This window comes from Nipponia nippon, unplaced genomic scaffold (genome assembly GCF_047370975.1).
Source record: "Nipponia nippon isolate SJK-2023a ecotype South Korea unplaced genomic scaffold, ASM4737097v1 scaffold_16, whole genome shotgun sequence".
Lineage (NCBI taxonomy): Eukaryota > Metazoa > Chordata > Aves > Pelecaniformes > Threskiornithidae > Nipponia > Nipponia nippon.
This window is the reverse complement of record NW_028262332.1, coordinates 5818034-5845481: the sequence shown is the minus strand read 5'-3', so window position 1 is coordinate 5845481 and position 27448 is coordinate 5818034. Positions and strand designations below refer to the sequence as shown.

The following is a 27448-nucleotide window of genomic DNA, read 5'->3' as shown; positions in this document are numbered from 1 at the left end:
GGCGCGAAGGCGGAAGCGCTCCCCGGCGGTGCCTGGCGGCGGAAGCGCCGCCATTTGCCGGCGTCGGTGCGTGTGGGAGAGCGGCGGGCGCGGGCGATGCCGGGGGCGCGGCGTTCCCTCGCCTCCCCGGTGGTCAGCGGCGTCCTCTGCCCCTGCGGCTCCCCGCGGGCCGCCGGCGCGGCGCCCGGCACGGGGGCGGAGGGCAGCGGCGGCGGGAGCGCGGGCCCCTGCGGGCGGTCTCTGTGCGAGGCCTCCGAGCAGGACCGGCGCCTCCGCGCCCTCTTCCAGAAGCTGGACGTGAACCGCGACGGCGCGCTCTGCATCCACGACCTGGCCGTGGGCCTGGGCCGCCTGGGGCTGCACCGCACCGAGCTGGACCTTCTGGTGAGCGGGGGGGGGGGCGGCGGGCGGCGGGGCTGGGCCGGGCCGGGCTGAGCCGGGCCGGGCTCCGGACCCGTGTTGCTGGGCGGTGCGGGGGCGGCTGGCCGCCCTCCTCGTCCCGCGTCCGCCCCGCAGCGCCAGCCTGGCCCCGGCGCCCGGCTCCGTGCCGCGGAGCTCGCCCGGCCCCGCCGTCCGGGGGCCTCGCCGGGGGAGCGGCCCCGCCAGGCGAACGCTGGCAGCAGGCGCCTGCTTGTTGCATGCCCGCACCCGCATCCAGCTGCCCTCCTCCTGCGCAGCCGGCAGGGCCCCGGCGTGTGCGGGGCGGGAGACGGCGCTGCCCTGCTCGGCTGGGCTTTTCCGCGCTCTCCCCTCAAAGCAGCCCTGCTGACTTGGCCGCTAAACCTGGAGGAATCGGCTTGCTTACTACCTGTAGACACGTACGGCATGAACTGCGGAAATTTAAGATGGAAAACTTATTGCTTGGACAGGAGGAACCATAAAGAAAATCCTTTTTCTCCAGGTCCGAGGGCTTGGAAGCTCGCATGCTTACTTAAATTTGCAAAAGATTCTTGGGAAGGGATAGGTGCAGTCAGGTTGTCGTGCAGTTTTCCTTGCGTCTTTGCGTTTCCTCACATTACTGTTTGGCACCACGTTGCTACTCAAGTTTCTTGCCCAAGATGGCTTATACATGCCAAACTCACTGGTCTACTTTAAGGAGTTTGAAATATCTTAAAATGTAGGAAGGCTGCTGTATTTGTACAGTTTGCGCACGGGGTATACAACACGCGCAGCGCACTGACTTTCTGCTTCGGTATTGGGAGCTGCGCCCTTTTGTGGTCACAGCTCTTTGTGTGATGTCGTACCCTGAGGATTTGAGGCTTCAAGGTTCACCATGACGTTGCTCTGTTTCACTGTAATTAGTGTACCGTGCGTCTGTATGAATGGGAGTAATGGGCTCGCACAGTTTGTCCCTGCGGAGTCTCTTGTGTTTTATATGCAGGGCCATAAAAAAGCTGAGTACGTTGGGAGGATAGGAGATAAACACCTGGGCGCAGTCAGGGCGTACGTCTCGGAGTGCCTCAATCCTGCAGGAAGGAAGAAGAGTTTAACGATAACTTCTGAGTCACTGAAAAGGCATCTAATTCAAGTGACAGATCTTATTCTCTCCCCGCTTTGGGAGCGGTGCCCCAGTTTGTTTGGGTGCTTTAATTGCATGTGTCTGTCCTTTCCAGAGTTGCTAGTTCCTTTCTAACTTTGAATCTCCAGCATCTTAACTTGTAACATTTCTTTTTGGTTGTCATCTTCCTTCCTGCTGAAAAGCATGAGAATTCTTTGGCAGTGCGAGGATCTTGTGAGTGGCTTAGTTGTGCTGTTTCTAAAAATAACGTTAGTGCCATGGTGATTTTCTGCTGTGTGCGTTTTGGTAATGAAATCTGATTATACCATATAAATCACCTGTGCATGCCCTGTGAAATGCTGACCTGCTGCCACCCATGGGTGCCGAATCCTTTGCCTCTGGCAAAAGCCTCTCATCCACCGGAATGTTCTGTGCTTACGCCTGCACGCCCGTCTCGGTTTGCATGCCCCCTTCCTCCCAGGCATGTTATTCAATCCAGCCTGACGTTCTCCAGGCTAGGAGGACGCACCATAAAACCAAATGCGTTTTTACTTCCCGACAGATAGTTTTTTTGCGTGCCACGCTGCGGGAGCGGCCGAGAGGAACGGTTCTGCAGGGACTGGAACTGCTCTGTCGGAGGGAAGCGCTGTCTGGATGCTGCTTAACAATCCGGTCTTTCTGCTGAAGCCCCTGTCTGTCAGTATTGTTCCTCAGCCCTTTGCTTCCTCTGCCTTCTCCTCCGCCACGCGGGAAGCGGCCGGTTAGATGAATAGAGTTTGTAGAGCATTGTTAGTATTGCAAAGCATCCCCTTCAGCAGCGTAAAAAGTGTCCGTTAAGAACAAGGATGCAGAGTTCAAAACTCTGAAGTTCCAGTTAAACATGTGGGAACAGTCCTCAGAGAGCTGGCTAGAAGGCTTCTGCATTGTGTAATTTTTAGGAAAATCAAATAAACTTCCTGTTTCCCAGGCAGTTCTATTAATAAGTCATTCCTTTTTCTGCCCCATCCTTAGCTAAGAATGGCACCTTGACGCTTGGGATAACTAATGTGAAGTCGCGTTCAAGAAAAGTGCTTAAGCGTCAAGATGAAAACCTTTTTGATATATTGGACGTGGTGTTTGGAGACTGATTTAGGCATAAATCACATGGATTGCTTGTGATTAGTTAATTACTTGGTGGCTCTGGTGCGTTTTATTTTTCCTTCCATGCAACAGTACATTTGATACGGGAGCTACCTTTAACGTTTGGGAGACAGATGGAGAAAATATTAGACTGGTAATGTGAGGTTATCGCCAGTCTTAGCTATGAGTCGCTAATTTCTTTGCGTCAGTAGGCTAAAAGTCCTTGTGGTAACAATAATAGTTTTGGGCTGCAACTTGAAAAGAAAATGAGCGGTATTTTGGGTCCCTCAATGCTTGAGAGTTCTTACTGAGATAAAACCCTTTGTAGCATTCTTGGAAAATTGCTGCCTTCTGTTTTAGAGGTGGCGTTCTGTGGTGGGGGAGAGAAGGGGTTGTACTTAGATGTCCTTTGAGATGGAATTTGCTTATGTAAACGATGCATTTTTTTTTTTTAACCCATGCTGTTATCTTTAAACCATTTGACAAATACAGCGTGCCAAATCAGTGAGCCTTCTAAAGAAACGCTTGTTTGCACTGGTTAGTGTGAAGCAATTCACATACTTCACTTTGCTTGAGCAGTAAAGTGATAACCATGTGAAGAATTTTTTTAAAGGCCTTCTTGTTCTGCTGTGCAAAGGGATAGTCTTTTACTGCTAAATTACATCTACCTCTGGAATAGTCAATCTCCTGTTACTGCTGCTTTCTGACTTCCCTCATGAAAATATTTATATAGACTTATGGAACTGGAAATATGCACTTAATGAAAATACGGGTAGTTGAACTGGACCTATGTTTTCTACTTTGTATCTGGAGATGTCGTATTGTTGAAAGGATGTATAATGGTAGCATTTGTGTATTTGCTAATATAACTGTTTTCCTACTGATCCCGATTAACTGCAGGGCTGGAGTGCTATTCTAAAACCTCTTCTCTGCTGCTGAAGTTCCAGACAGTTTGAACTGGTGGAATTGATCCCAGCTGCCTAGAGACAGACTGAAGTGGTGAACTTTGTCTGCAGCTACCTCTTCTGTGGTGGTGCTGAGCATCTTCTGGTGGACTAATTCTCTCAGCTTTAAGAGACAGAGCAAACATAACCCTTGTCTCTTTTCAGTTACAACTGTCCAGTTGCCTCCGCTGTAAGGATGATGTCCTCCTTGGCCTTGTGATGCTTTCTTCTCCCAAGTTCATATATATGACTGCCTGTTGCTGCCTCGGTATCAGCTTCCCCATATGAAACTACATCAGCTCCCATTCTGCCAAGATCTTCACGTTTGCTTTCACCACCTCTTTCTTTGCCTGCTGTCTCCTCTTTGATCTCCAAGTTCTGGCTGTCCACACTCCCACATGAGTTTTGTTGTTCACTTTTCACGTGTACCGAAGAAGCATAACTGCTTGCGCTGCTGCAGCCGGACTCTGTGGCATTCTGTTTGCTTCAGGCGTCTCCTCTGAATGCCTTTGCTTTTTAACTACGTGTCTCGGACTCTTCCAGCTGTCAGAGAATGCTGTATCCATGCTGTTCTGGGATAGCTGATCAGTGAGCTCTTTCGCAAGCGACTCCATGGATGGATTGAGAAACTCCTATTGTAGCAGTTGCAATCATAAAGAAGTTTAATCTTATTTCTGATCAATACTTTATCTTCTGTCATGACATCATTTAATTCTTCCTTTCAGACTCTTTTTATTTCTGTAACTATTTTACTCTCCAGGACTTTTGAATACTCTGTATTATGTTATGCATAATGTACTAAAATTCTCAGAAACTGTAAGGGGCAGAGGAGGCAGGGAATCTTTTCTGTGTGATGCTTTTACCTGCTTTCCATTCACAGTCATCTGGAAGAGGAGGACCTGAGGTTTTTATGGCTTTTCAGAAGTCTGTTTATGATAAAAAGAGCAAAATTCTAATACCGTTCTGTAATCTAGACTGAATTATCTCTCCAAACCTATCTACATTTAGATACAACATCTTTATGGCTTGTGTGTCTTGAATCCTGCTGGGGCAGTTGTGGAGCTTTTAGCCAGGCCTTTGTAATTCATCATGAAGGGTTGAGCAACACAAGGTCGTATCAAACAAATGAAGCAGTGTTACAGTTTGAAATTCCAGTTAATATCCTTCCTTCTGCGGAAAGGTATTTCCCAACAGCTTCTCAACCAGCCATCTCCTGACTAATCCCGAAGGACAAATATCCACAGATACCCTGAACCAGTTTAACACAAGGTGAAACTGCTTTCAATAACATGTTAAATCACGTTTATGTATAATGCACATTGAAATAGCAATCAAAAAAGATCATATTTGCTGGGTCTGTAGGGAGTGGGGGCTTGTTCTTGCTCTTTGTAAATTATGAAACGTGTGGTATGATGAAGGCCCTGTTCTCATGCACTTGGGAAGCCTGGTGCAAGAGCAGAACTGTAGGTCAATGATTCAGTTGTAGATAAAGCCTTTAAATCTGCGGTAAGTGGATGAGTTGGTGTGAATTCTGTATTCTGTTACCTTCTCTGATTTAGGCATGCTAAAGATGCAAATGAACTCTTTGTAATCAATCAAAGGAGTTCTCGACAGCCACTGCACAGCCTTTGAGAAGAAATACAGGGATTGGCTTTGGCACAAGCAAACTTCTCAGCGCAGCGTCGGTTATTAATAGACTTGGCCAGCAGCCTCCTAACGCGAGAGCTTTGCTGGACTGGAGGGTGCGCTGCGACACTGACCGTCGGGGGAGGCTGCTGGCACGCTGGCTGCCTGCGCTCCTCGCTCTGCCGGGAGCCAGTGGTCTTACGGGAGGGCAGGAGGAGAGGGATGCTGGAGACCAGGGAATCTCGCCCAGCAATGGTGAAAGTCTTTACTCGGTCTCTGGTCATCAGACGTGCCTTAGCGTGATTAATGTATTAAACTGGCGGTGCATGTCCACTCATGGTAGGGCTAGATTGGAAGAGAGGTTTTGGATGCAAATACATACAAGAGAAACTCGCTCTTGCGTAAGTTTGCCTTGTGTATAAACAAACAATTGTGGATAAGTGTTGCTTTATGTTTGTGTATGTACAGGACCAGGTATATAACTCCTGAGAGATGCAATCTTGCGACGTTCTTCCAGGACTGTTTTTCGTCCTACCTTGCAGCAAATTGGAGAAGCCTGGTGGTTCTCAGGCTTATTTAGCTGAGACCCTTGTCCTGTTTGCAGAGCGATAATGAAGGAAGGATACTGGCTGACCTTTGTCAGACGGAGATGCAACTTTGACTTGAGCATATCAATTTTAAATGTCGACGTTGTGCGAGAGCCTCTCTTGCAGAAAGGCATCCGGCATGTCACTGATGTGGCCTCGCAGTGTTATGTTTCCCACAGGATGGTGTGTATCCCGAGCTCTGTAGTGAAGTGAATGCCTGTAGGATCCCCAGAGCCCCAGTGAAAAGGAGCAACAAAACTGATCCAAAGCAACTGACTGTGCCTGTGCAGAATATGCAGCAGGGTTTTGGTCTTTCAGCACGTCTTCTGTGGGGCGTTAGTTAGTGACCAGGGCTAGATGCCTTGGTAAGTAGTGGAAAATGTCTCCTTATCCTTATCCACATTGGATTATTAGTCAGACTGCTGAGACAAGGGCAGGTAAAAAACCCCAGGGCTTCAGTATACTTACTATTGCTTTTAATTTTTTTTTTTTTAAAAGAAACAAAACCAGTGACGAATCTGGCTGAATATTGAGCAGAACCCTTAAATGGGTGACAAGTGTTAATAAAATGACATCAAAGCCATAATAAGGACTTGGTCTCCTGTTTGAGAGCCCTGCAAAATGGTGATGCTGCAGTTCCATGCTCTCTGTTGCATATATTATAACATGATATGGTGTTGGGAGGAGGAGAAGGGGGAGGGATTTTTTTTTCTTTCAGACCTACTTGTAGCAAATGGTAAATGAGTCTTTGTTCTTGTTCATGTCCTATCGCTATATTTGTCCCTCTGAATGTGGGACATGAGCGCGCTTTAATGATGCCCCAGACTTTGTCTCGAGTGGAGAGGCGTAGCTGTGATAACTAGCGTCAATGTAGAGAGGCAATGGAGACGTCTGAGTTTTTCTAAGTTACGTGCAGCGAGCTGCAGGGGAGTTTCTGGCAGTTAAAGTGGCTTACAGTGGAGAATTCTGCCGTAAGAGAAATTGTTGAAATTTTTAGATCATGAGTTGCTTGGAAAGGCGAAGCTGTTTGCTATGTGAATCTACATCCTTGAGCCTATGGAGAAGAGGGGCTGTGTGAGAGCAAGCCTGGGCCCGGGCTGCCGGAGGGCCATCGTTTCTCGCTAGCTATTTTCCTGGTTAACTTTCTAGTGCAGCGAGAAGCTGACTTTCTAATTTCTGAGTACTAAGGATGCCCTTTCTCTTGGTCAATCACTGGTTCTTCATGTGATAAAATACGACCTCGGTGGAACTTGCTGTTCTGGGCAGTGGCTGTGTATTCCCCGTCCCTGGCCAGCACTCTCTGTATCTGTGTTTGGCACTGGCCCCTGCTTGCCTTAATATATCAACTAGAATAGCTAATCACTTGTGCCAGCGTTCCTATAACGACCTGGGTTTCCTTGTAGTGTTCACTGAACTATGCCGTGTCACCTTAATATATTAATGTAGTTGAATGTCACTAGACAGTTTAATTATTTAAACAGCAGTGGCCAAGATGTTTAGATTTTGTGGCGTGGTGCAAGAAGCACTGCGCAGGGTCAATGTCGGCTTTCTAAAAAGTGGGAAGTACTTACTGTTTTTTTTAAAGTTTTGTCTTTCAGAAGTTGCGTTTGAAGATAAGAGGTGATTGAAAGAGTCATGGTGGCCCATCCCAGCTGGGGTGGGCTGGCTGCTGTCTCTGGGTGGCACAGCGTAGGCAGCGGTCCTCGGGGTGCTTCCAGGAGAGCTCCCAGAGGAGATGAGTCACTGCCGATTCCTGCGGGGTCACCTAAGGAACTGGAGACGTCGACCGCAGTGGCAGCTCTTCCTGCGCCGGAGAAGGGTCATTGCTCCGAGCACGGCTCCCTTCCCTCTGCCCCCTTTCTCTTCACCCTCCCTCCCACATTTTTTACATGGTAGCTAGTTGTCTGGTGACGAGGCTCACATTCTTGCTGGAAAACGCTGTGCATTTACTCAAACATCTTCTAGAAGCCATCTTAAAGCAAATAGTCTGAGTCTGAATTTTTGCCTGGTACTACCAGGCTGGAAAGGGCAAGTGCCTGTTTGAAAGCTGGAGTTTCAAACTGAGCAGGTACTAAGATGTGGCCTGCATGATGTGGCTGAAGAGGTTACAAGATACCTTGGGTTTGCGGCTTGAAACAGAACCTCCCTCTGACAGCTTGCAGTACTGAGGAAAATACTGTTTTAATTAAGCAAGACACGTCACTCTCTTGCTCTTTCCCTTCTCCTTTGTCTCCGTTTGGATAGATTACATGACTTTTATTGTCGGCTTCTCCTCGGGTTATCTAATGACTATCCGTGTTGGTGGCGTAGGGCTCTGAGGCCAGCTGCCACAGGCGCCTTCTGTCCCCAGGGACTGGTGTGCCGGCCAAGAGCCGGCTTTCAGAGCAGTCCTGGCGCTTTTCTGCCCTGAAAATCCTGGGCTTGGTTCATGAGAACAGCTGGAATTGGAGGGCTGACTGTTTCCTAATGAAGCTTAGGTTGGGAAAGCTGTTGCCATGCAGTCTAGGTGTTCGTTCATGATTTCTAGAAAAAGGGAATTTTTGTTCCTCATCTGTTCCTTTGTGTCACCGTTCAGGCTGGACTCGGTCTTTATTGCATCTTTTCTTATGTGTGAATGATTGGCTTCGTGGTGGTGGTGGTAGGATAATACTTCCCCACAGATTCCCTGTAGGAGAGCAGTTGTCTTGCCTCTAGCTATAATCATCTTGCCATTACTAGGTTTATTATTCTGACCTAATAAAATTCCCCACTTGGTAAAAGAAATGCTTCCCCCCCCCCCCCCCCCCCCCAAATATGATTAGAAAAGTCTGCCTGTTCTGCAGGAGCTGTGTGCATTAGAGCGGTGGCAGAATACCTCTGAGGCTTCCTTTAGTGAGGACAAAGGCCAAGGAAGCATTGCTAAGTTTCTGCTTTAATTGCACCCCAGGCATGTAATTTCTTGCACAAATTATTATTTTGCTATGCAATCTCTGCGTGAACAAAGGAAGATGGGGTCCCTGCCATGCACACACCACTAAAGCTAATACTATGCAGAGAAGCTGTAAGAAATAGCGTCAAGTGACATCAGCTGGTTTAACGGGTCCTTGTGAGAAGCAGCCCAGCATTATGTGACCACTGAGGACAAATGCGAAGTCCCACGCGGGTGCTTTGCCTTCTGTATCGTGGCCTGTAGCTCTGTGAGCAGCGGAGCCAGCCTGCCTCCGCCGCCGCGGGCAGCTCTAATGCCCTTTCCCCAGTCAGGGAAAAAGCAGTCAGGCTTTTTTGGACCCCATCCATGAGTGGCCTCAACTGGTTAGCCCAGCAGAAAGCTCTGTGATTTTTGGCTGGGTTAATGAGGCTGTCGGAGGAGCATGGGAGCAAGGTAAGTACAGAGCTGACGCGGGTGTGTGAGACGACTTCTTAGCGACAGTAAGCTTCAGATCGGTTTGCTGCTTCTTGTGAAACCACAGCCTTAGGCTAACAGAAGCTGATTTTGAAGAACCGTGCCTAGTTCAGAAAATCTGCTTTGCTCCTCCTGTGGCTTGACAGCATTAGAAACTTTCAAATGTCATCTTAAAGGATCTGAATCACTGCGTTTTAGAAAATAGTTTAACTTCTGTGCTTGTAGTTGTGATGACTGGCAACAGCTCAAGGTAATCGAGGCACGACAAAAATTCCTCACTCTCTTCTGCCTGTGCCTGGGCTTCTGACTACATCCCGACTAGAACCGGACCGTGCCATTCCTGAGAGAGGGACAGGGCTTTCCCTGCACCCTCACCCCAGTGTTACCGCCCCTGAATTTTGTATTTTTTTCTGTTTTGTTGTGGTTTTTTCGTGTGTGTTGTTTTAAGGTAAAAACTTTGTTGTGAACTGTATGCAGACCTTAGGATTAAACAGCATTTTTTTCTTCTTAAGTAACTCTGAAGAGCAGTTGCAGAAGAATTCTTTAATGTGATGCCTTCTATGTGCTTGTCTCTCACTTTTTCCATTACTCAGGTTGGTTAGAGGAATTCAACATTAGCAAATTCACGAAAGTGTGATGTTTCTTGTTCTACCTCTAAAATTTATTTGCAGATTGGCTCCTGAAAGCTTGCAGTCCTTCCAGATTTTGGATTGTATTTTCATATCTAATATCTGTAAAACAAAAGTTTCCTACAGTCCGCCACTCTCAGAAGTTACAAGCTGAAAACAGAGGTCCCCTGCTCACCGTGGACCTTGCTGTGCTGCTGTGGGTAGGGAGCCTCAGGTGATGGAAGCTGTGGTCTGTACTTACTTACCCTGCGTGTTAAAAAACCCAAACCGTTCTCTTATGGAAAAGTCAATACTTGGGAAAGCGAGGCATGCAGTGCCCTCTGTCTGTAGATGCAAAAGGCAGGCAAGAGTCTAGGACTACAAAGTAAGTTGTTGGTCCTTTAAAATGGAAAATGAGCCCTTACTGCCTCCAGCCTGCTGTTGTCCCCACCAGATGTGGGCTGCTCGGTTCCACCGAGGTGGGCTGACTTCTCTGGTGGTGCCCCAGTCGGGGGGCCGATAGCTCCAGCCTTGCAGCTGGGGTTATGAGCAATTGCTGCTGTGGCGGCAGAGGGGAAACATGCCGTTTCTGGTAGAAATTTGGGGAATGTCATGTGTTCTGTGCTTATATATCGGTCTATGCTTGTAGCCCTGCGCTGGCTGATCCTACCCTTGGCTGTACGGTTAAAGGCTCCTTCAGCAGAACTCGGCCTGTTTGACTGATCGGCAATAGTTTAACCACTGTGTATTAGATCTTGCATAGATGAATAGCCCTAAATGCTGTGCAAGCGTGTTGCTGTGTTGCGCTGAAAGCCAAATGGCAGAAGCACAATGCAGCACCAAAGAGCTATTGTAATGACGGATGAGACTATAATAGACCAGGGAGAGAGGGTGCAGTTAGAGGTTAATTCAGCCATGGCTGGGAAAAGCCGGCTTCTCTCCGGAGAACCATCTGCTGCTCTAACAAAGAGCTGCAGCCGAAGCTGCCGAGCCCCAGAAGCGGGTACGTACACGCCTCGGACAATCCTGCGCTGGTGAATTGCCTCCGGGCCGTGGCTTCTGCGCTCCGGACAGCTGCCCTGCTGCACTCCCTGCCCGTACCTGCCCACGGAGCTGGCAGGCGCGCTCCTCTGCGGGATGCCTCCTGCGCTGAGGGCGCGCTCCCGCCTGGCTGCGCGCGCTGCCTTGCTCCGGAGCACCGCAGTGTTGGGAGCGAGGATTGGCTGGGCACTGCTGCAGTGGGGACGCAGCCTGGGTGTTCAGCCTCGCTGCTCGTCTGATGTGCCGTTAGGATGAGCTGGGACGCGCGGGTTAATTGGCAGCTCTGAGAAGCTTCTCTCGGAGAGGTTCATTTTTAGCTTTCCTCTTAGGCGCAGCATCTTGGCTTCTCTGTCCAAGCAGTCTCCAAAGCTCAGCGTCTCGGCTTCTCTGTGCCAGGGGTCTTGTGCTTTGTCTGTTACCATCAGATTTCTGAGGCTCTGGTACAATGAGCTGCTTGTCAGGCCAGGCACGACTGCAGTAGCAGCAATTTCAAAAGGCAGGCAGGAAGCGTCTGCAGGAGCGGTCTGTAAAGAATCTGAGCCCGTGGAGTCGCTGGGTTGAACCTCCCGCTGGCTGCCGTACCGATTCCCGTCTTGGGGGTGCTTGGTAGTGCAGTCACATCATCCTTGGCAGCGGGCAGCTCCCGAGCGCGCAGGGTTTCCCTGCCTGGGACGCTCGCTGGAGCAGCAATGCTGCAGACCCTTTGGCGTTTTCTGTCTAGCTTCCTTCCCAGGGCCATATGCCAAGGTCCTGCAGATGAAAAAGAGGATGAGGCCAGAAACATCACCCCACTTCCAGGCCCCGGGGAGAAAGGGCCAAAGATGTTGGGGAAGCCACAGGACAGAGGGACTGATCCCACTGAAAGGAGACCAACTATCCTACTGGTGGTTGGACCCGCAGAGCATTTTCCAAAGGTAACGGGATATCCAGGGGCCTGAGGAGGGGTTGGCGCACATGACAGCGGAGTGTGCGGTCTGCCGGGAGCAGGGGTGTTGCAGGTGGAGCGTGCGAGTAGCGGGGGGTGTGTGTGTGTATTTGGGGAGGGGGGAGAGGCACAGGAAAAGGGAGCAGGGTCCAATGCGTGTGCTTGCTAGAAGGGAAATGCGGGGGGACCAGGGGAATGACTGTGAAGAGAGGAGGTGATCTGACCTTTCAGGCATGATGTTCAAAGGGGGGAAAAATGCTGTTTAGGGGCAAGGGGGAATGTGGGGGTCTCGAAGGTTCCTGGGCAACTTGTAAGAAGCATGACTGAGAGGGCAGGGAATGATAATGCCGGCTAGTGGCGAGTCCCACCCCTGCACTGGAGACCGGCAAAAGATCAAATAGATCCTAAAATGTTCCGGAGTCGGTCTCTGGTAATTTGGCAAGCCTCTGGAAAAGCTAGCATGTTTTGAGCAAATGAGTAACTGGCTGTATGATTTGAATGGCACAGCCTGGAAGAGAGGAAAGGCTGTCCCCGGGGAGCGGGTGGCATAAGGGAGAGACTAAAACCTGCGTGAGGACGGGAACTTCCCGGGGGGTGGGAGAGCGGGGAGGTGGTGGGTGCGCACAATTGGCGGAGAATAAATGGTGAGGCTTTGTCTGGGGGGAGGCGAACAAAAGCTGCTTAGTTTAGCGCCTGGGCTCCTAGCACGGTGCTGGCTGACTGCAATTCTGGTTTATTTTTGATGGGGAGGGAATGCTGTCCATCCCTCCTGAGGATGGTGCAGTCAGCTCTGACTACGTGTGGTTTAAGACCAAGGGTGCGACCTGGGATTAGGGGAGAAGGAGTCGGGCATAACCCCTGCAAGTGGCAGAAGCTTGGGATAATACCAAAAGGCTGCAGCAGCGGTAGGGGTGCGTGACTTGCAGGATCCAGCTTATTTGACAGGGAATCGGGCATGGTTGTTGCTGTAAGCTTTCTCTCTAAAATGGGGGACGAACAGGTTCATGTTGTAGAGGGGATGAATATCTTTTCTGCTGCCGTTTTGAATGGAAACAGGCAGGGTGGCATTTTGCGTTCTGGGGAAGCCACTCCCTGCTTGAATCAGACTGAAAAATCTGCAGGGACTTTTGCCTTCATCCCCGTCGTTAGCAGTTAGCACTGTGCATCCCCTTCAACAAGAGGAGCCTGCGCGTTTTGAGAAGAGGAGGACTCTTGTGCACAGAGGCTGAAGAAGGACAGAGGCTCAGAACTGAAGGCGGTTGTGATGAAAACCTTGAAAGCGTAGGGCTGAAAATCTCTGGTGTCTTCCCGGGGAACAATGGTCCCTCAGTCGGGGAGAGCCCATCTGTTCACACCTGCAAGTGAAGCTTTCTCTGAAAGCTGATGCCAATCTCCTCTTTCCTGTGTGACCCTGGGAAGTTTTGCTGCATAGGAACCCTAAAACTGGCTAATGGAGAAATACCTAGAGGATAAGGATGTGGTAAAATGGAGTTATTGCAGCTTAGGAAGCAACTTCCCATCTGCCAGGAGGTTGACGGTGTAATTTTAGCCTGCCCTGATTGTAAAGTAAAACGCAGCGTAAAGCTCTTCTGTGGAGGATTATGCAGATACGTTTTACCTTGCAATTCAGGCCGGCTAATACTGCATCCAGCCGTCGTGGCTCAGCTGATGGACAGTAACTTGTTAAGCTCCAGTGACTTGTTTGTGCTTGATCAGATATCTGTGTTCTAATTACCCGTCTGAAGGAGAAGTGTTGCAAAAAGTCTCATACAGCCTTAGGGACAGACTATAAACCACTGCGAGCAAACAGTATTATTTGGTGTTTAAAGAAAATGTGGGGGACACATAGCTTTTGTTCTCTGCCACTGAATGTCTGTGACCTTGGGAGAAGTCTCTTGACTGGTGTGCCACTTTCTTTTGTAAAAAAGCCTGCAACTACATATCTGCTAAAACCAGACAAAATATCATGCCCGATAACTTTGGTTACTGTAAGGAATTTGCATGTATCGATAAATTTGACCTGAGGTGCTTCCTAGCTCTGGCTCTTCAATCTTCACGTTGCAATTGGCGTGTTTCTGCTCAGATCCTTGCTTGAAGGTAATGATTTCAACATGAGGCTGTTTCTGCAAATGTGAGAGAAAATACCGATTGCAAATGTGATGCGTTGGCCCCTGGCTGTGTGTACACAGGAGAGAGGTCTGATCTGCCCCTGATGTCACCATCTGGACTTGTAACTTTGGATCTATGTGTTGTCAGTGGAACAGGTCACCTTTCCTGGTTACGTTTATGTCAAATACCATGTAGTGTTGTCTGCCTTCCCCGGTCTCGATCCTTCCCCTTGCACAGCCTTGGCTGGCTGCAGCTCTTTGCTCTGCTGGGGTCTCTTAAATGATTAACTCCTCTCCTTCATATACTTTACACTCTTTGTGCTTTGTGAGGACTTTCTGTACTGTACAATTAATTATAAACTAGTTTCCAGAAATTAAAAAAATACCAAGTCAGTGGAGCCTAGTGAAAGCTTCGAGCAATAGCGGTTCTCTCTGGCCCATGGTGTACGCGCCCAGAAAGCTGTTTTGCCTGTGAAGGAGGATGTTAGTTATGCGACTCTGACGCTCACTGGCACTTGGTATTTTTAGAGACTTTTTTTTTAGCAAAGTAAATTCAAAATTAAACAGCATACTTTCCTGCTCCTTGTATGGCTGCATCCTCCCATCCTTTGGGAGGTACCTTCTGGAGCTGATGTAGTAAACCAGTGATGAAGCAGATGCCTAGAAGAGTACAAATGACTTGGAAAGGTTAGCACTGAAATGGCAGGGTGTTGAAACTGGTAACTCGTGCAGCATTTAAATAAAAACCAAATCCTATAAATAAAATGGACAATGAGTTTGCAGCTTCCTTGATGGCAAGAAAAGCGAGACTTCTATAGAAGGAAGACGGACCCATCTAGCGCTCCCTTTAGCAGAGGAGGGTGTTAGCTAGGCTGGCTTCACATCGACCAAAAACGTGTAGGTCCAGCTCTGGCTTCATTGGCAGAATTGGTGGATGGAAGAGGGATGAGGGAGGAGTGACTTGAAAGGACTGACTTTATTTGAGCTCTGTGCCCCGTCCTTGGTTTGACCAGGAACAGACGGCGCTAATGAGGGATGTGCTGTCCGTAGGTCGCGGCTGAAGCCCTGGGGTGGGTGTGCCGCTGCCCGCAGCGGTGCAGCCCGTGCACACCGCAGCCGGGGGAGTGGGACCGGCTGCGTCCGCTGACTTGGGCAGTGACCCTGTACTAGTTGTGGTCAAGCAGCACCGATCCCTGCAGCTTTGGAGAGCTGTCTTGCTTTTGAGTAGTTCCAGGTTTACTAGGATTCTTTTAGGTGAAATCTAAATACTTGTTAATGCCTGTTTAAGTTCCCTTTGTCATTGTAACCAGAATTGCTGGTATAAACTTCATTCGTAATCTGTCTCTCCTTCTTAGCTTGCTGTCCTGTAATTAATACCCTGCTTAAAATCAGCTTTCTTAACCTCATTACCTTTCTCCTTTCCTCTGACGTAGGTAGTAGGGCTTTTTTTCCTAAAATGTGCAGATTTTGCCTTTTGTCTCTAGCTGCCAACTCCAGACAGAGTTTATTAGGAAAATCTGCATCATGTTGGCATAGCAACTGAGCTGCCAAGCAGCTATAATAGTGATGCTTGGCAACTTGTGGGAAGGACCACGGAGGATCTTAAGGCTTGGTGGGGCAAATCTGAGTTACATTTGTTCACTTACTACCTGGGGCTGGGCAGGGGGGAGCTGCTGGCCTCGGTCAGGCTGATGAAGGCGCTTGCTTTTGGCTGGTGGTGCGTGGTATTAGGGGGCTGCTTGAAGTGAGACCCAGCTTGGTGGGAAGGCTGGGGTGTGCTGTTGGTGTGCATGTAGCGAGCTGCTGTAGCTGATCTTTAAGAGGATCTGGAGTCCCTGAGAAGATCCTGGTTCGTGCGGAGAGACGTCAGCAGGGAGTAGGTTAAGCCTGGTTAGGTAACGTGGCAGTAGTGCCATGGTGGGTGAGGTGACAGGGGAGGGCGTAGGGAACCGTTGTAGGTCACGATTCTCAAGGGTACCGAATTGCTGCGAGTCGTGATCTATTAAGCTTAAAAAAAAAAAATCCTTGAAATAAAGCCCCAGATTAAATATTCCCAATTTGTGTGATTGACATGCAGCTCCACAAACAGCTTATTACAGACCTTGGCTTTTCTTTAAATCTAAAGAACAAAATACCATGGTAAAGATGTAAAGGCCCCTTGTGCATTAGGATCTGAGGAGGGGAGTGCTTGTTGGACTTTGCACTGGCCAGGCAGTCTGTTTAAACAGAGCAACCACAAGAAAATGTTGCTGTGTCTGCAGTGGTGGGGAAAGCTGTGAGCTGGACTGGCGTAAACCAGTTCAGCAAACATGCTGTGTTACTTCATGTGCAGGCAGGATTTTAGTGTTCTGGTTATTGGCTATGGGTTTTTGCATCTTCCCTGTATAATAGTTTCTCTTTGACAAATATCAAGGCTATAACTTTATTTTAAAATTCATGTTAGCAATTAGTAATTCTGTACTGAGCAGTGTTGTTACCTGCTGCACTTCTTTGGTACGCTTGCTGTAGTGCTAGGTGTTATCCCATACATCAAACTCCACTAAATGCTCAGAAGCCTGTAATTATATCTGCATTAAATGATGCCTGTGCCACACTCCCTCTTCAGCCTGGCTTGCTCCTGATGAAAGCTCAGGAACTCGCCTACAAAGTGGTTAAACTGTAAATGGGAGAAACTGGAAAATGTTGTTCTGCCCGGGCCACTTCTCATTATAGTGCGTATCCAACTGCAATGTTTAATTGTAGTTGGGAGAGGAGGAAAGGCTAGCGAGCTGTTGTAATTGCTGTGTGGATGCTTAGCTAGGAGGCTTTGAAGCAGCTGGGTCTGTTTTGAAGCCTGCCCTTGACTTTGGTGGTTTTCTGGGTATCCAGCACGATGGCAAACCTTCTCCGCAGGCTTTATTGCTGCCTATGTTAGCAGCTCCTGAGTGCTGCAGAGGAGCTCTTGGTGTGCAGGGGTTGCCTGCTCCTAGCTGGCACAAGTGTTTTTGGGAGGACTTCCAACCAAAGCCAATCAAGTCTGGCATAGGAAAATAACTTTATAAAAGTGGAATTTCGAGGCTTTTGTGTAAGCTGGATATCCCAAACGTGTATGACAGCAGTAAGTGGGTGGCATCTTGCTCTTGCTGTGTTTTAGAGGAAGAATTTTGGGAAGAGGAAGACAGTGAGAGTCCTCCTGTGTTGTGTGGTGGGAGAGGTTATGATCAAGCCTGGTCCCTACTGTGCTGTGTGTGTAAATCCCTGGAGTGGTGAGCACAGGAGCAGAAAGGACCGATCGGATGTAAGGAACAGCAAGTGAGCGTCTTGGATGTTGGCCAAAGCCTCTTGGGTTAAATGAGACGCCCGGTAAGAGTTAACTTGCGGTGTGTGTGATGTAAGGTCTTAATGGGAGGCTGGTGTTGAGCAATGGGAGGCAGCTCACATGCCTCCTCCGGATCTGGTGTCTGGCAGCTGGGTGGGACTGTACAGCCAGGGCTTCCCTTTTAAGCAGAAGGGCAGGGCTTGTACAGCCAATCCCCCTGAAGCCGGTGCGCTCATAGGCATGTGTCATGAGATTTGCTGGCATTTCCTTTCCACTACGCACTGAAATTAGCTCGGGGCAGGGGAATCATTCAGTTTTACTTCCCTTCCCGGTCAGTCTGAGCAGGGCAGCTGAGTCTCCGGCTCAGAAAGATGCTCTGCCTCTGTCTGTATGTGCCAGTGTTCGGGGAGTCGCAGACGGAGTTTGAATACTTTGAGTCGAAGGGGCTGCCGGCTGAACTCAAATCTATCTTCCGACTCAGCCTGTTGATTCCCTCCCGGGAGTTCTCCACCTACCGCCAGTGGAAGCAGGTATGGCCCCGAGGGAGGAGCGGGAGGGAGCGAGCTATGGAGGGGTGGTCTCCAGCAGCCCCAGTGGCTGCTCGGAGGGGGTTCATGACGGCTCCGTCGTAATAGCTGGGTACAGCGTGGCCACCTTTCTCTTGCCCCTTGGCAGGGATTGCCAAAGCAGTGTGGAGTGGACTCTTTTTTCTTTTTGATTCTTTTGGCTTGAATCTGATGAGATCTCGGTGCCTCTAAGACTGTTTAAACCAGTTGATTCAATGCAAGTTAAATAGAAAAAGGGGTTTTTTCAAACTATGGATTCTTCTGCTTTAACTGGTCGGCTCAAATACGCCATTTCACATCCTCTTCCTTTTCCTTCTTACACCCTTCCGCCTGCCCCCCTTCTGGCGGGAGGTGTCACCTAATGTCGACGGCTCAAGCCGATGCAGGTCTCACCCCGGTGAGGGGGAGCAGATTTGCGCTATGAGAGCGGCGCTGGGTGGGCTGAGCCGGGGGAGGTTGTGCAAGAACGGTTCCCTTGGCTGCAGAAGGGAGATGCACGGCATCCGTGGAGCACTCCGTCCGACTCTGTGTCGCAGCCCTTGCTTTTAGCTTGCTGCTGCTGGTGTGATTTTCATGACCAGGCTGTTAAGAGCCCAGACAGCTGATTATTGAACAGCAAAGCTGGGTAGGCTTTTTATACCTTTGTGCAGATACACAAACAGGGGATGTAGCAGGCTTTAAGACGTGTGGGGTCCCAAAGCGTGCTGCAGGGGCTGTGGGTTAAGCAGGTGGCCATAGAAACGTCTGCAGCCGATAGAGCTGTTAATGAGCAGTTCTCTCTACGGATATTTCGTATTTGCAGTTAAAGGTGAAGAGCTGCAGGCAGATATTTGTTCGTATCTCTGGAGAAGATGCTGGGAGCTTGGCTTTCTTGCCCTTCACACGTGGGTTGCAGGTTACTGTTCGACAGGCTTGCAGCACTTCTGCTTTGTGATTGTGGAGGAAGAAGGCTAGCAGAGCAAGGCAGCTTTGTTACCTGCCGTCTCCGATCACTCATTGCACATCCCTGCGGTTGTCAGGGGTCTGCTGAGAGAAGAGGAGCAGTTGCACAGTCGCATCTCTTACAGTGCCTCCGAATTATTGGTGCCTGTCAGCTGGCTGGGGGTTGCCAGTCAGAGGGAAGCCCTGATTCAGCTGTTGAAGGCCAATCTGCTGACATGCGAGGGGTGTTGGTCTATCTTTAGCCTACAAGTTGAACGTGGGGTCATATCTGAACTTTACAACAGTCATATGATAAATTGCGGGTTAAGAATACTGGGCACACCTCAAATGTCAGGGCAGCTGGGACAGCACTTTCTTATTTAAGATTCATAAAATGATTATGAATAATCCTCATAGCATTAGGGCTAAAGTGACAGGACTCGAGGGGGTGAGAGAGAGTTTTAACAGTGAAGTATTTAGTATCAAAGTAATTTAAAATGGCATTGAAACAAAGACTTAAGGCTTATGAAGGGGACTGGTGCTCATAGGCTGAGAAAGTATCACAATAAGCTTAGGTTTGCCTATTACCTTTGAAGCCTAAATATTGAACAAAATGTTGGTGAACAGAGGGTTAGCCTAGTGTTTGATCTCGGCTCAGAGCTTCCTTAACAACCCACCTGCTGTTCATATAAATGTTACAAGAATTAAAACAAAAATTTAGGTGATGCATTAGACTGAATCACACCTCATTTAGCGTTGCTCACTGATTCATCTTGAAAAAGATTTAGAGGCTGTCAAAGGCAAGTGACTGAACAAGAAAGGGACTGGGAACTCCCTGAGCCACATTCTTGCAGTCCAGAGATCACCTCTCTTGTCAGCAAGTAGCCACGTGCCCTTAGATAGGACAGTCCATCTGCTATTGCCCCATGCTGGAGTGAGTTAATTAGTCGTTTACCTTGTCCTAGATGTCTGGCACAGAGTCTGATCTTGATTTTCGCTTCGTCCTACTAAGAACCTTTTGTTGTTCTATATGCATCTCATGGAAACTTGTATAATTAAAGCACATAGCTCCAGGGTGCCTAAACCAGTTCATAGGGGTTTTTATCTTCGGCTGTGTCCACTAGAGCTGGACAGGCTTTTTCTGGTTGGAGTTAGTTATTGCCAGAGGGAGCTTACTTCTCTAAGAATCGTAGTAGGCAGGAAATTCCTTCTCCTGTTCAGGTTTTTTTATTACCTGAAGTTTTGTGATTCACTTTTTGTACAAATCTGTTGCCTCATACGTAGTTCAGGAACCTCTACACGGGCTGTGTAAGGTGTTAGTCAAGATACAGGACTGAGATTAGACACATGATACTAGCAGAGTATCCCTGATAAAAGCATGAGGCATTTCACTGCGTAGCTAGCTTTGGGAGACAGGTGCCTGGAACCAGGTGACTCCTCTACACCACTGCTTTGCTCACATTTCTTTGAGGAATTATCATAATTCTGTCATCTACTTTCTGGAGGAAAAGTCAAAGTCATGTAGGAAACGATCTTTAAATACGGTAGAAGGGGCAGATCCGTCTGAATGAAAGACGGAACTGACAGTTTTTGATTGTTTTCTAAACAGAAAATTGTGAAGGCTGGAGACAAGGACCTGGATGGACAGCTGGATTTTGAGGAATTTGTTCACTATCTCCAAGATCACGAAAAGAAGCTGAGACTGGTCTTCAAGAGTCTGGATAAGAAGAATGATGGTAAACACCTTTCTCATGCTCATGAATAGACTACTGCATGTGTTAGCTTGTTAATACATATACTTGAGCTCACCGGTTTATCTTTGCAGGCCGTATTGATGCTCAGGAGATTGTACAGTCTCTTCGGGACCTGGGAGTCAAGATCTCTGAACAGCAGGCTGAGAAAATACTGAAGAGGTGAGGATGCAGCTGGTTCTTCTGTTTTACTGTTGAGGGGGTTAGAAGGAAGTGTAGGGACGTGGAACCCATCTCCTCTTTCTACCCTGTACACACTTTCCGGAGACTTCAGCTCCTCCCTTTTTGACCGTTACTCTTAATTTTATTTTTTTTCCATGACTTGACACTTAGGAGGTTGTAATGCATTATGGAGAGTTACTGTCAGAATCTCTTATCTTACTGACCTGTTGTGGGGAAGTGCTTGCACCTGAGCTGATTTGCATCCCTGTCTGATTGTCCTGCTGCCCTGAGCTTGCTGCTTTGGAGAGGGACTGTGCAGTTGCTCTTCGGAAATGCTGAGCGCTTTATGCATGTGGCACTAACATGTTAACAACCACTTATTTGTGCTGTTTTTTCCTCTTTCTTTCCTCTGCTACCTTCCCTCTGTCTGTTTGCCTGTGTGTCAGAATAAGGACGGGACACTTCTGGGGTCCTGTCACCTAGTAAGTATTATTTTCCCTTCAGTGTCAGTTATGTCCCTAAGTTCAGTAGGAGGGGGTGCAACTACTCCTGTGGGTCAGTTAAAGGGGAGAGAGAGGGGTGGAAAAAGGGAGCCTACTTCTACTTCTCTGCAGTGTTTGGTGAACAGAAGATCTCCGAGCTTTGTCTTGTGTCTCTTTAGAAGTCTTTTAGTAGTTGCTTTGCAAAGCTTTTTTTGGTGTAGGCCTGAATAATCAAAGGGAAGGGGAGGAGGAATTTGTCACCCAGTGGGAGTCTGTACTCATCTAATGATAAATCTTTTTAGCATGGATAAAAATGGGACGATGACAATTGATTGGAATGAGTGGCGAGACTATCACCTGCTGCACCCAGTGGAGAACATTCCTGAAATCATCCTGTACTGGAAGCACTCCACGGTAAGAAATGGTTCCTCTGCAATAGGTCTTGGTCTTTCCCCAGCTTCTCAGGCAGAGTCCTGGCCCCCAGGAGCTGCTATCGGCAGTCCCTATCTTCCTCTTCATGGTTCAGTAGCTGCCTTGTAGCCCTGGAAGCCCAATTGCTTCCTGTCCTGTCCTGTTATCTTGCCACCCATCACTGGCACAGTTTCTGAAGCCTCTGGCACAGGTGATAACAACTGCACGTTCTGCAAGATGGTGAGGGTGTTCGCTTGGCTTGCACCTCTAAGAGCTCATACCAGTGGCCAGCCCATGCTGGTTCAGGACCTGTTAAGACTAGAAACTGATTTGACAGGCAGCCGTCCCTCCTGGAGATATTTGTGTGTGTAAATAGCATATAACGAGATTAAACTGGCTGCAAGCTTGGAAGGTTCCAGAGAGGTCCAGCTTTTTTGCCATGCAGCTGCCTGCAGTTGGTCATTTTGTCCCTTACTACGATCCACAGTATTTCAATGCAGGCAAATGTTCAGCAGTTGCCAGCTCCTTGGACAGAAATCTCTAAATGTGAAGGTTCCCCTTGTGACATGCTACAGCAGTGGCAGTTCCTGTGGCCAGACGCAGCAGTTAATGGCTATAGATAAGCTCCCGACTTGGAATAAGCATATCCAGTACTTCAACACTTAGCACTGATAAAGAGCAATAAAACTTTGGCAAGATCACTAGCTGATGAAACATTTTTCAACACCTTAAACTTTTGCAGATCTTTGATGTAGGAGAGAATTTGACCGTCCCTGATGAGTTCACAGTGGAAGAGAGGCAGACAGGGATGTGGTGGAGACATCTGGTTGCAGGTGGAGGTGCAGGTGCCGTCTCCAGAACCTGTACAGCTCCCTTGGACCGCTTGAAAGTGCTCATGCAGGTATGATGGAGCAGTTCCAGTTTGTCTGAATACCCACGTAGATTCCTGTAATATTCTTGGATGCCTAGCAGGTGATAATGTTCATCAACACAGTACAGCACTCTGGCCGGGATTAATCTCATTGCTCTTATATTGCTATTCTTGAAAGCTTTTCGGATTATTTGAATGATAAAGTCACGTTAAAAAGTTATTCTTCATTGACTAGAAAAAATATAGAGAATCTTTTGGGAGGTAGATGTGTGAAAACTGTCAGTAGTTAGAGAGCTTTGTGGTTTAGAGCACTGGAAAACTTGAGTTTTGGTGAAACACGTTCAAGTCCTGTGTTCCCATGAGAGACCTCGAGGCCACGAGAGTTGAGGTGGTTGTGGTGGTCGGCTGGCAGAGCTCGTACTCAGTGTAAGTATTATCAGTGTTAGAAAGGAGTTAGAAAAACTTGATTTTAGCCTGCTTTGTCACCGTACCTGCTCTTGAGCCAGCTGAGAAGTTTACACTGGGTAGCTGATGCTACGATAGGTATGGGAGTTACCTATTTAACCTTTCCTCCCATTCCAGAGGGAGATATTGATTAGATTCATTAGTTAACACTAGGCTTCGGAAAAAAGAAAAGAAGCTTGCTTTCCTGTTGTAGAAGTTATCTGGAAGGGATTAAAGCCTTGGCAAATCTCTGGGTAAATAAAAAAGCGCCCTTTTGTCCCTGGATTACGGAAAAACGTAGCACTGTCGTAATCAGGACTGGAACTAATCCAAGCTTGCGCTCTCTCTCCTAGGTTCATGCCTCCCGCAGTAACAACATGTGCATTGTTGGTGGTTTTACTCAAATGATCCGAGAGGGTGGACCAAGGTCACTGTGGCGAGGGAATGGCATCAATGTGTTGAAGATTGCACCGGAATCTGCCATTAAGTTCATGGCCTATGAGCAGGTGAGTAAAAGGGCACAAAGTCTGGCTGCAAAAGGGTTTGCAGCAGGACAGGCTGAAAGAAAAAGATGGCTAAGATAAGTCAGTGATCCTCAACGTCTGTCTGTCTTGGCTTCTACAGATCAAGCGGTTCATTGGTACTGACCAAGAAATGCTGAGGATTCACGAGCGGCTGTTAGCTGGGTCTCTGGCTGGGGCCATTGCACAGAGCAGCATCTACCCGATGGAGGTGAGGCAGGTGGCTGATAGCCCAGCCCCCGAGGGGTCATGGCAAGGTGCCAAGGTGGGAAAATGTGGGTAGAACACTAGTGCTATTATAGCTTAATTAATGAGTTCTCAGAGATGATATCAGGTAATACTGCTGGCATGATGCTTGCCATAGTCCTGACCATCACGCTCTTAAGAATGACATTGTCTATACATTTTTCTCCTATTGATTCTCCTGTAGGCCTTCATGGTATTTACTCTTGTCTTTCAGGTTCTGAAAACACGGATGGCTCTAAGGAAGACAGGACAATATTCAGGCATGTGGGATTGTGCCAAAAACATCCTTTCGAAGGAAGGAATGGCTGCCTTCTACAAAGGCTACATCCCCAACATGCTAGGAATCATTCCGTATGCTGGTATTGACCTGGCAGTCTATGAGGTATGAAGCCTTTAACATATTGTAGGGCTGTGCTGCTTGTGTAGCCGTATCACTGTCAGACCTGTCAGTTACTACAGGAGGTAAAGCTTTCCTGGTCAGCCTTACGGGCACAAATGGATTTTTAGCCAAAATCACCTAAAAGATAGTCCAATACAATGATTCTCCTTTCCTAGTCAACATCATGTGTGGTTCCTTGTTTCTTTTTTTTATGAGAAAATTGCAGCAGAAAATTAAAGAAGGGATTTTTCCCTAGGCACTACAGTAGCAGTAGCTCAGAAAGATTTGAGAAGCCTAGTGCTTCTGGCTGAATTAGCGCATAGCTTTCTGGGCCCTTACGCTAGATCTTTTATGTAACGTGATATTGTTTTGATTGCCTCTTCACTGCTAACATCTGGCTTTTTCCTTCCAGACACTAAAAAATGCCTGGTTGCAACGCTATGCTGTCAACAGCGCTGACCCCGGAGTCTTTGTTCTGCTGGCTTGTGGCACTATCTCCAGTACCTGTGGACAGCTTGCCAGTTACCCGCTGGCTCTTGTGAGGACACGCATGCAGGCCCAAGGTGAGAACTTCTGGGAACTGTGGGAACTCCTGTGACGGCCTCTGAGCAGGGTAAAGGTCCTCTAGTGTAAACATTGCAACAACAGCCTTAACTGGCTTGTGCAGCTGAGCAGGAGGCTGTTTGCCATGGTGCAAGAGGACAGTGGACTTTGTGCTGCCCTTAGCATCTGGGCCGAGCACCTCCAGGACAGAGGTTCTGTTTGGCTCAAATCAGGAGTTTTGGGCTAAGGGTGTCTGCAGAGCAGTTTGGGAAAATGGCTGCGATGTGCAGCACTGTCGTAGCTTGCTGAGAAGTTAAGTGCTATCCCCCGTGAAGCACCTTTGGTCTGTGAACATCCACAAGAAGCACGTGAATCAGAACTGCTCTGCGAGACAGGTGTTACCTTAAAGTGTTTTCACCACGTAGGCTGCATTATTTATTGTGGCTTTCCCTGTTGCAGCTTCAGTGGAGGGTGCGCCCGAAGTGACGATGAGGGGACTGTTTAAACACATTCTGAAGACAGAGGGAGCATTTGGTCTTTACCGGGGTCTGGCGCCGAACTTTATGAAGGTGATCCCAGCTGTAAGCATCAGCTACGTGGTTTATGAAAACTTGAAGATGACTCTGGGCGTGCAGTCACGGTGACCAGGAGATGTCGAGGACTTTGAACTCTGAAATCTTGGGGTGCAATCCCAAGACGTATAGCCATCTCTCATTCTGTGAATGTGTTGACACTAAGCTGACTAAGCAAAGCTGTGAAATCTCGGATAGTTTGTGAGTCAGTAAGGGGAAGGGGAGGATCTGGTGTCCTTTGCCATCTTGCTACTCCGAGCTCCACAGAAACCATCACGTGGGTCCTTTTTGTTGGGCCTTTTGGGAGACCAAGAGGCGAACTCCTGGGAGAATCTTAAGGCGTGAGTTGCTGAGGTCAGTTCCCAGCAGTATGGCAGAGTAGCAAAGATTTGGGTAACAGCTCTGCTTTCAGCGAATTGTGTGTACAGAGCTGCCTGCAGATGAGCACCTTCTGACTTGCTGAAAGAGCTTCTTTTTCCATTCAGAGAGCTTCTTTTTCCATTCAGTTGTTAAACTTCCTACCTGTTGTTTAAATTTGTACAAACCTTGTGTAGGAGCTGCTGCCACACCAGGCTTGTTATTATGTTTACATATATTCCTTTGGGTAGGAGACGTTCATGTTCTGCTTCCAAGACTCGACATGAAATGTAACTTTGAACTATACTGGTTTTGAGGGCTGGTGGGCAGCGGTTTATCCAGTTGGGCTGAAGGTTATTTAGGCCAGCCTGATGAAGAATTAGGATTATTTATTTTTTATAGGTTTAAGTGTGTCTCATAAATCCACTAACAAGATGCACTTACTAACAGAAGCAGCAGACTAGAGCCTGCATGCCTGTATCTTTTGCATGCCAGGATTGGCTTGTCTTATACTCAGCAGGGGCTTGGAAGGGGGAAGGCAGGAGAGCCCTGGATGGACTGGCACCTTGATGCATGGCTTTAGTGAACAAAAGACAATATTTCACAGCTCCTGTGCAGTTGTGCTCCCAGCACGACACGAGAGCCCCTGTGCAGCGTTGCATGGACCTCCGAATTCCATTCTGCCTGGTGCCGAGGGTAGCTGGTGGACCTTTTCCAAACCCTGTGCCTACGCTGCTATCTATCTCTTTAGACCTCTTTGTAGATTGACGTTCAGGTTTGCATTAGCGGGATGGAGTCCCCAAGCCAGGAGTATGTCTGCTGTCGGAAGGGGTGTTAGGGAGAGGGGCTGGTTGTCACTGGGAGAGGTGAGCTTTCAGTCCTGAAGACACGCTTGCTTTTCTTTCAAAGGGTGCTTTTTGTAAGGCTAAGGGAAAGAGATGGCTTTAAAATTTCTCTGACTGCGTTATGGGCTACTTTAGTTGATAGGATCTGGCTTCTGAGGCCTGGGAGATCCTCATCCAACTTTTCATTTTGGGCAAAATGGACCAGCGTTGCATTCCACTGTTTTACTGCTTAAAGCATATTTATTTTGTATTTATTTGAACAGAGTTATGTCAGACTATTTTTATAGACTTGTTTAAATATTGTTACTGTGCTTGTATTTCTCCTGTTTTAAAAAGTTCTCTATTTGTTCTCTTGCATCACACAGCTGAGTCGTGGGGAGGGATGCTAGAGTCGCTTGCCTACCTTCCCTTTGGGGCTTGAGCTGCCTTTCCCACGCCTGGGGTTGTTGCTGGAGGACCTCAGCCCAGAGAAATTCTGTAGCAAGAAGCCGTAGGAGAGAAGGGAGCTGGTGAGGACGCAGTACCGTGGGAGGAGGGGAGAGGGGGCACCGGGAGGCTCGCCTTATTTTGGGATTGCCTCGGTGCATGGCCGAAAGGGTTTCAGGTGGATGGCTGAAGTTGGGAAGTAGAAGGTCTGTGTATGTTGGATGTCACAACGGCTAATTGAGAGCGATCTTGGGGAATTTTTAGGTGAGGGGGGAGGGGAGAAATCTCAGGGACTAAAGGAAATACAAGTTTCCAGAGAGATGGAAGGAAACTTGCACTTGGACACAAGCTGCTGTGGTTGTGCTTTGAGGCTGAATCAGCAGCCCCTGCTGCTGAGCCAGTGCTCTTCACACGCAAACGGGCACTGGGGAGAGGTGTGCGAGAAATTGGAAAAGGATTTGCTAGCACTCAGCAGCTGCTTTTTTGCTGACAGATTTTGGTGGTTCATGGAGAGTCTTCCAGGTGAGGCTCTGCCTTGACTATCCGGTGCTGTCAGTAGTTAACCACGTGGAAATCTAACCAATCTGGATTAGTGATGTGATTTTTTTTCCACCCCCCTTCTTGAGACCTGTCATAAATTCTGCAGTGGCTCCTTCCTACCAGTGTGGCCTAATGGGAATACGAATATCAGAATGCAAAAATCAATGCAAAATGACAACCATCTTTGTAGCTGTAACCACAAATTGTTACAATGCAAATCTAACTCGGATTCTTCATGTAGGGAACAGTCTGCTAATAAAGGTCTGTCAAAGAGA

At 48.3% G+C, this 27448-nt stretch overlaps 1 protein-coding gene across 6 annotated transcripts; it reads left to right on the top strand.

The window, feature by feature from the left end:
- The first annotated feature begins 72 nt into the window (after positions 1-72).
- SLC25A25 (solute carrier family 25 member 25) lies at positions 73-27448 on the top strand. Of its 6 annotated transcripts, none has more exons than XM_087752704.1 (11): positions 73-384; positions 20233-20359; positions 20449-20536; positions 20983-21018; positions 21321-21432; positions 22172-22330; positions 23098-23250; positions 23369-23476; positions 23726-23893; positions 24303-24453; positions 24893-27448. In XM_087752704.1, the coding sequence occupies exons 1-11, from the start codon at positions 97-99 to the stop codon at positions 25075-25077; spliced, it is 1575 nt and encodes a 524-aa protein (XP_087608830.1). In that variant the 5' UTR covers positions 73-96; the 3' UTR covers positions 25078-27448. The 6 variants fall into 6 exon arrangements, with proteins under 6 accessions (XP_087608830.1, XP_087608831.1, XP_009474024.1 ...); XM_009475749.2 differs by lacking the exon at positions 73-384 and adding an exon at positions 11039-11719; XM_087752707.1 differs by lacking the exon at positions 73-384 and adding an exon at positions 16938-17666.